We start from the raw sequence: 8,945 nt of genomic DNA, 5'->3' as shown, positions 1-8,945 counted from the left end.
GTGAAATCGTCTCTATTTAGCTCTTTAGATGACTTGAATATTCTAACTAAAATGTGTACTTTTTATTATCCTCATAAATTTAATTCATGGAGTATTAGTGATTTTATCATTACTAAAATAATTTCAATAAGAAATAAATTTTTCTTAGAAATAAAATTTTTTTGCTGAATACATAATTTTGTACATAAAAGTAAGATTTAAGTAGGTGCAATATTTCTGTTGCTAAAAATATTTTTTAGTGTGATATATCATCTATAGCCTCTAAAGTACTAATTTAGGAATAGTTTACTTTTCTTTAGGCGCTTTTAAAATAAAACACAACGTAGAAAATTAAAAACTTTCTTTTGACTTTTAAACTATTTAGGTGTTTCAATTAAATAAATCATACAAACATTTTTCAGTTATTCAGAAAAAAATAAGTTGAATTCTATTATGTCGAAAGAAATCACACTGATTCTAGAGCTTGATCTTCATAGTAGATAACAACAACAAAAATTAAAGCTTAGAAACTAAAAAAGCCCATGAACATGATTTTCTTTCGCCATTCTTATCGCATAATTTGCACTTGCTTTCACACAGAATTTAATTAAATAAACACATTTTTATCTCCTTAGGCATAAATTAATAATTACATGAAAACATTCTTGCTTTTTATTTTTGCTGGTGCGACTAAGTTACAGTTCATGGATTAAAGCAGGCCTTCTGTTTCTAATTGCATTTAATACTTATTTCTGTGTATCCAATAATCATCTGAAAAAATCTATTTAATACGGTTGATAACTAAATCACTAACAACAAGCAAGCTTTGCTGATAAGGACTTTCAGTCAAAGATTGTGCAAATCTCACTGCTTCGATGCAATGTTTTTGTGCTAAAAATTTTGTTTGCTCTAATCCTTGAGACTTGTGAACCAGCTGGAAAGCTCTGTCAACATCATCAGGTTCTTGAAAACGTCGCAGTATCATTGGATTTAGTTCTGGATACTGAAAAATGTACATATTATAAAGTACCTGTACTCTACAGTTAAGGTTGCAATATTTATAAATTAAAATTTTATTGTTTGTATTAAGAGTTTATTTTAGATTACAACTAAAAACCAAAAATACGAGAACTAAAAAATACTTTGATAACTGTTTCAAGCATAGGCAGGATAGAGTGGAAAAATGTTAAGGAAATGATTTTAAAGAAATTTAATCTTGTTAAACAATTTTAAAATAATTTCAAGACGGTAGTTCTTTGCTTCTCTAAACTTTTACATCCATAGATTGTCAATAACATTGTTTTTACATTGCTTATAAAAATTATGTTATTATTGTCTTATCCGTTTAAAGATTGTATATATAGTGTTACATCAGAAAAAAAATTTTTTTGTAGTTATATAAAAGTAGTTCATAAAGATACTCCATCAGTTATTCAATAGATAATTTTCTTAAAAAATTTGAAATGACGTACAATATCTTATCATAATAATAAAATAACAAGTAATCTACATCGCTTATAGAACTAAATATTTTAACTCAGTGAATAGATGTAGCTCGTTCAATGTACAGAGAGATCATTGAAAAAAATGTACTAAGTGCGTGATTAATTCTTAAATATCAAAAAGTGTGTTTTGCATTATTTATATTAAAAGTATTATTTTATTATTTATCAACTGTAAATAATAAATTCTCATACTTACTCTTCGATTACTAGTTTCGTAGATTGATAGTAGTAAGATCTTAAGTGTTGTATTGAGCATCTCTAGTATAGTAAGTGCAGTTCAAAGAAACATACTTCTTGTATTATTTCCTACGACTGGTCCCAGCTTTACCGCATTCCCGCAATTTTCCACCATCATTACCCACAGTTATAATTTTTTTTTTTTTACGAGAAAAAATGCTCCAACGCTTTTCTATACCAACTTTTATTGATTTTTTATATTAATGCTCTTATTTCATAGCAACAGGTCAAAATAACGATAATAATTATAAAATCGTTTTTTGTTTTATTCGTACTTACTGTTTGTAGTTATAACAAGTAAAATAAAGTTTTCTGACAGACATTTCTTCTGTTATTGTTATTTTGTTCGCTCTCGTACTTGCAGGTGCCGTAAAATAAGATGTTTCAAAAGTAACTTTTTCGTTTATTTTCTAAAATATACTACATGCTTAAGTTTAACTAACACTAAAATTATCACACAACAATATGATTCATAAAAGTTTGATAACAAATTTTGTAGAATTCTCAGACTCTATTAAACTATTCTGATACTATCTTGTTACATACTAATGAAATATTTAATTTTTTTGTTATCTACAGTACTTGTAAGCTTATGATACTGAAGTGCAGTGCTAATACAGTTATTTCCTTTTATAAGCTTTAGCTAAATTTATCTTTCATTACATTATCAGATAATGTAATTGTAGAGTGAGACATTATATGGGACAAAGATCAATGCTACTTTCCTAAGTAAGTGAACATGAATACCGCTATTTTCTATAGGCAAAGATCAATATCACTTTTATGCTCTCAAGTAAGGATTACTATAATAATTCTTATGAAAAAAATACATTTTTGCTAGTTATCTACAACAGACACACACATAAGACTTATTCTCAGATGAAGGCCAAAATAACTCTTGATAAGTTAAACATTAATATTGCTCGTGTTTTTAAGCAGAGATTAACATTTTTCTTTCTAAAATTTAACAATTCTCTTCTTCTTTGAAAAATATTAATATCATATTTTTCCGAAGAAGAACATCAATATCACCACCCTTTGTTAAGATGAGTAAGTGTGTCGTAAGCTGTGCGTGGTATGTTGGTGTAATAGGCTGGTATGATGTATGTGTGGTGGTGATGAGTGGAAACGTGTGTGAGTCGAGTTCTGTTTCTCAGTAGCTCGATTGTGCGTGCGCTCGACTTATTAACTGATATAGCTAGTATATGTGCATAGAAGAACAGGGTATTGACCAGGAATGTGAAAAAAAACACTAATTTTATTTGAGCCATCGTCGCCGTAAAACGTACTTGGCCTTACTACCTCACAAACGTGTAAGAGTCATGGTCTCGTCATTGGTGTGATAGTTCTTAGCTGCTCGGGTAAGTAGCAGCAATGGTAATAAGACTGTGTATGACCCGCGACCACACGAGTGAAGCTTTCATAACTACAAGCAAAAATTTCAGCAAAAGTTCAGTATGATTTAATTGAAATTCCGATCCTTTAATGCCACCAACTGAATCGTCATTGCTCTATCCTACTTATAAATACACTATTACATCGAAGCTGCGCTCAACATACTTTTATTTCATTTCCCTTACCCCTTCTCTACGGTGCTACGGCTACTTAGCAGGCACACATGCAATCAAAGACTGCTCACAGAAAACTGCTCTCTGTTATATCAACAGCAAGACAAAAAAGCAAGAGAACTACAAGCACTGTGTATTAAATAAAGATAAATTCAACTCTTTAAATAAGCTTTGGGAGTCAACTCGTATAATTTTTTATGTCAAGTAACAGTAAGAAAAGCTGCTCAAGACAAATCAAACTTGGACACATAAATGCACAGTCTCTCAGCGTACATCTCACTGAAATTCATGATTCTATACTATAGAACAAGATCTTAATGTTTGGACACAGTGAATCTTTTTTTAAGACTTTTTCTGTCAAGTAACAGTAAGGAAAGCTGCTCAAGACAAATCAAACTTGGACAGATAAATGCACAGTCTCTCAGTGTACATCTCACTGAAATTCATGATTCTATACTATAGAACAAGATCTCAATTTTTGGACTCAGTGAATTTTTTTTTAAATTTTGCATTTATGGTTGTTAAGTCCATTTACCAAGATATAACATCTACAGGCATGACCAAATTAGCCGGGGATGTGGTGGCATAGCTCTGTATGTACGTGAAACACTGATATGCAGAATAATTGAAACTTCATTCAGACTAACAAAATACTCTAAACGTCCAGAATTTCTCCTTGTTAAAATAAAAATTGGACGTATCACGGTATTATGCTTAATAGTTTACAGTCCTCCAAAAGCCAGATAATTGAAAAACGTTGAGACTGATATCTTTAACCACAAAAGCATGCATGATTTTCTCGATTTGATGGGTAATCTCAATATTGGGTGGAATCCTAATCAACCTAACAACAAAGTTCTCAAACAGTGCATGTCTAGTCTTAATCTAAAGCATGTCCCTTTTTTAATATACACCACTGTCATAAATCGATATCTACCATCAATTATATATGCTTTAGCCCGATGCAATTATTGCTGAAGTACCAACAGTTAAGCATTTTATGGATCTTAGTACACAATGCCGTTGTGATAGAAATAGATACTCTTGTTTCTGTTATAACGCCTCGTCTTATCACCTGCTGATCTTTCCAGCACTTTAATAAAAAAACCGTAGTTCTGGACTTGAAATATTACTATTGGAGTCAATTGGTTGATACGGCTTCTATGGCTGATAAAGTAGCGATATTAAAGAATGGCATCACACGACTTATAATGTACATACCGTTATTCGCACCTTGAATGCTAGAGCCTATCCTATTCCTTGGATAACTCCTAAGATAAGAGAACATAAAAAGAGCACAATCAGGCTTGGCGCGTTTTAAAGCGCAATCACGCTGATGTTTACCTTGATGGATATAAAGGGCTAGCAAATGCAGTAAAACTTGCAATAAAAAATTCCAATACCACCGTGAGAAATTCCTCAGATGCAGCATTACTAATGGTCAGTCCTAAAAGACGGTGAGATCTGTGGCCCCAAATGGACTATCACAGGCACCATTTTAGCGTCTTGTTACACCCACTGAATAAGAAAAGTTTATTGTAGGGAATAATAGAAATTTATTTTTCTCGCCTACATAATGCAGCCAAATTAATCTCGATGAGCAAATTGTACTTAAGCCATATCAAGGTGTCTGATGTACTACTGGTATTCTAATAAGGATAGTCTAATACCTGTGGCTCTGACGATATACCAATCCAATTAATTAAGGTCAGTCTACCTGTCACTATGTTAGCTTTCCTTTATATCTTTGATACATCTTGCTTATCGGATATTTTTTCTAACCATAGAAAGTACTTCATTTTTTGCAATACCAATACCATTTTAAGCTACGCATAATTAAACAATTAGTCATTACTTTAGGTGATTGTGTATAAAGCGCAAAATCTCTTTATTTTGTTTCATTATTCGTTAATTATGTAATGGGAAAATTCGTGGCATACAAAAAATTGTTGAAATAAAAAGGAGCTATTTTATTTTGCCATGCATAGTTGGCTCATGTTGTATTTGAGTGAGATCGCGAACAGTGCCTACCACAAGGCAGTTTACTTGGACCACTACTGTTAATTTTTATAAATGACTAACCCTCTGTATGCGAAGATTGCTTGTATCATGTATACGCTTAAGACTTTCGTTTATATCTTCATGGAAAAATAAAGAACGTAGGGTGCCTTGTTCAGTGAGCTTATTATATTTTGACACGTATTATCTAGTAGATACTGGTCAGGCCAGAATGGACTCACTGTCAATCTACCGAAAACTGCCACTTTGTAGTTTGGTACTCGTGCCTTTCATAACAAGATGGACTTTTTTCTTCAATTAATCCTTAGAAAAGGAACTGACACCGTTCCCAGTGACTTAATCATATTGCTTGCAGTCACTCTTGACTCATCTCTTACATGGAGACCTTATTGTAATACTGTCGTAGTTAGCTGTCATTCTGTCTTGGCTCAGCTTAAATATCTGAAAGATGGCATACCTCAATACACTAGGTTACTTTTAGTCCACTCACCAGTATTTTCACGACTAGAATACTGCACTTTACTACAATATGGACATTCAGCTAAAATAATAACTGAACTAGATAGATGCAAAAATACAGATTTGTAGTAAATATTCGCAAACCTGAGCATATAACACCGATATACCAAAAGTCTAAGATTCTAACGCATAACAGCAAAATACTGCACATTATGCTGACTCCCCTAGCTAAAGTTCTTGTTTTAAAACAGCCACAATACTTAGCAGACAAGTTCTTTTTTAAGGAATCACTTTTGCGAGCGATTGGATCGAAAAGGTCTAATACAAAAGAGCTTTTTATCCCAAATGCATCTCTCAATATCTTTGGAGAATTTTTCACTGTTAGAGCAGCAAGATAATGAAGTAATTCGTCTACAAATATTCAGCTTCACTACGACCTGCCTAGTTTCAAAAGTTGTCTACTCAATTATGTTCACTCTTGTGATTATCCGCCACTCTCGTGATTGTCAGCTTGATAAAAAGTTATAAGTTGAAGACTACTAATATAAACAAGATTTGCAGGTATTGGTACTTCTTATACTATTGAGCGTGTGATAATTGAGCGAGCGTGTGATGCTAAAGACCATAATTAATTTTACTCAGTAAATTGTTTTTTGTAATTTTTACGTATTTTACTTTATACGACATTCACTCAATAATATAAATGTTCTTTTAAATCGTATGTAATAACCTTTATATTATTATTTTATCTATTTGAATTGCTTAAAATATACCTTTAAGTGTATAAAACCAGATCTTTAACTGTCAAGTCTTATTGTTAATGCAACTGATTTCAATACTCAAGTTGTACGTTTGTTAAGGTTATTTTTAAGCTTTCAGCCTTTAGATTACTAAGATTCTACTCTACTCTACTCTACCCTATCCTTTTTCTCTTTTCACCTTAACGTTTTTATATTAACCTAAGCACCATGTACATACACATATGCCAAGTACCGGAGCTAATGTTTTGTGATGCACGTGTAAGGAGAGATCGAGTGAGATAACGATGCAAGAACTAGTCTACATCTCCTACCCTCTTTATGCGTTGACACATTTATCCATATCGTACGGTGAAATTCCGTAATAATTTTTTATCTGTTCTTTCTTTGCCTTAGCTATTCGAAAAGAGGATGACGTAGTTAAATAAGCCAACGCTCAATCCAGAATGTTTGGACCCTACGTTGACCAACGTTCGCTCAATAAAAGCTGACAACGACATGCGACATCTCTATCCTCTTTTCTTAGCACTCTTACAGTATCAAAAGCTGTCAAGCCAAAGAATTACGTTAATTATAAATAGATTTATTTTTTACGAGCGAACGCTGGCATCAGTATCGCTGCCATTTGATATTTCTTAGCACGTAAGCATTATCCTAAAACCACGTATATATTAAGAAAGACGAAAAATACATAGAAAATCATTTCTTCTCCCTGCCACGAGATAATGCAGATTAAGTCTAATAACTTACGTACGTCTCATTTCCTCTGGCTATTGCAGCAACTATAAAGAGGTAAAATATTCGGCTTTATAAGCCCATGGATTCCTTCACGAGCAGTCAGTCCAATTAATTCAACTGTCAGGCCAGCTTGGGTGCATACCTAAGGCAGTAGTCTGACTAGACACAGGATCTAGAGGACCTGGTCAGTGCATATACGTGACCTGCAAAATCCAGCCAATTCATTTTGATTTAAATTGAATCCAGCCACCTAGATCTTGCCTTAAAAGCCACTTTTGTACTCTTTTTTATACGAAATAGACCTAAATAACAATTATACTTAGAGTAAATTGTTAAGCACTTTCATAATAAGTCACGTAAAACTTATTATTGCATGTCATTCAATGCGGGTATTGGTGACCAGGCAGTTGGTAAAAGATAAAAAATTAATTAAACAAGTAATTAAAGTGTCAAAGCAAAGTTATGTGCTAGTTGGTGTGAATGTCGATGACCAAACAACTAGCTTTTATTTTTTTAAATGTCAAGTGTCAACACTACGTTATGTGGAAGTAAGTATAAGTTCCGATACCCAGGCAACTAACTTTTATTTTAAAAAATTTCAAGTGTTAACGCTACGTTGTATGATAGCTGGTGTAAATTCTGAGGGCCAGACTACTCAAGTCTTAATGTTACATTGTGTGCCAGTTGGCATAAATGCTGATGACCAGGCAACTAGCTTTTATTTTTAGAAATAATCTTGAATAATCTTCTTAAATATGTCGAAAATAATCTTTCCCTAAGAAAATGTAAGATATTGCTCATTTCCACAGGCAAAGATAGATACCAATTTTTACCTGAGGCACGTATCAATATGGCGCATCTCCTTAAGTAGAGACTATTATCGTATTACTTGTAAAACAAAGAATGATATCGCTCTACTCCTCAAGCGAAGATAAGTATCGCCAATTTTTTTAAGGCGAAAAAAGGTATTTCTATTCTTACGTAGCAGTAACTAATATCGCTTATTACCACGAGTGAAGATTGCTATGGCATATTCCCCACAAAAAGAATTAATCTGATCTGCTCCTCAAGCATAGTTAAGAATTGTTTTTTTAGTGAGACAAATGATACTCTCACTTTTCACCAAAAGCAGGGATCCATATTGCAGTTTGCCTCAAGCAAATATCAATATTTCTTTTCTCTTTAATAAAAGACAGATGTCGCTTTTCTTCTACGGCAAAAATTAATGTCACACTTTGCCTCTAGACAAAACCCGTATCACTCTTTTCCTTGGACAGACGATCGTTTATTCACTCAGGAAAAGATCGACATAGCTTCTTTCTTTAGGCAAAGATTAATACTGCACTTTGGCTCAAACAAAAAGTGATATTCACACTTTTCTCCTTAGGCAAAGATAAATATCGCTTTTCTTCTAAGGTAAACATCGATATTGCAGATTATTTCAAGCAAAAATGAAAATGACTTTTTCTTAGTTAAATATTAATATCGCACATTACTTCAAGCAAATATCGGTATAACTCTATTTCTTAGGTAAAAATAGATATTGCTTATATTTTGAGACAAAGATAGATGTCACTCCTCTCGTAAGGCAATGGTTGATATCACATTAATCGAAGAGAATTATTGCATTTGCCGTAGAGAAAAGAATGATATTGCTCAATTCCTCAGGTATTAACTTATTT

At 32.7% G+C, this 8,945-nt stretch overlaps 1 protein-coding gene across 2 annotated transcripts in view; it reads right to left on the bottom strand.

The window, feature by feature from the left end:
• Window positions 1-373: 373 nt before the first annotated feature.
• Window positions 374-8,945, bottom strand: part of qless (decaprenyl diphosphate synthase subunit 1 qless) — a 698,431-nt gene continuing 689,859 nt past the window's right edge. For both annotated transcript variants that reach the window (XM_089589211.1, XM_089589210.1), the window contains exon 8: window positions 374-982. In XM_089589211.1, coding sequence (XP_089445337.1) covers window positions 761-982 — 222 coding nt within the window. In that variant the 3' untranslated portion in view covers window positions 374-760. The remainder of the gene's footprint in view (window positions 983-8,945) is intronic.

The sequence above is a fragment of the Copidosoma floridanum genome, unplaced genomic scaffold (genome assembly GCF_036245765.1).
Source record: "Copidosoma floridanum isolate Cflo_tuat_1 unplaced genomic scaffold, Cflo_Japanese_pri ptg000008l, whole genome shotgun sequence".
Lineage (NCBI taxonomy): Eukaryota > Metazoa > Arthropoda > Insecta > Hymenoptera > Encyrtidae > Copidosoma > Copidosoma floridanum.
The sequence above is the reverse complement of the archived record's forward strand: the minus strand, read 5'-3'. Positions and strand labels throughout refer to the sequence as shown.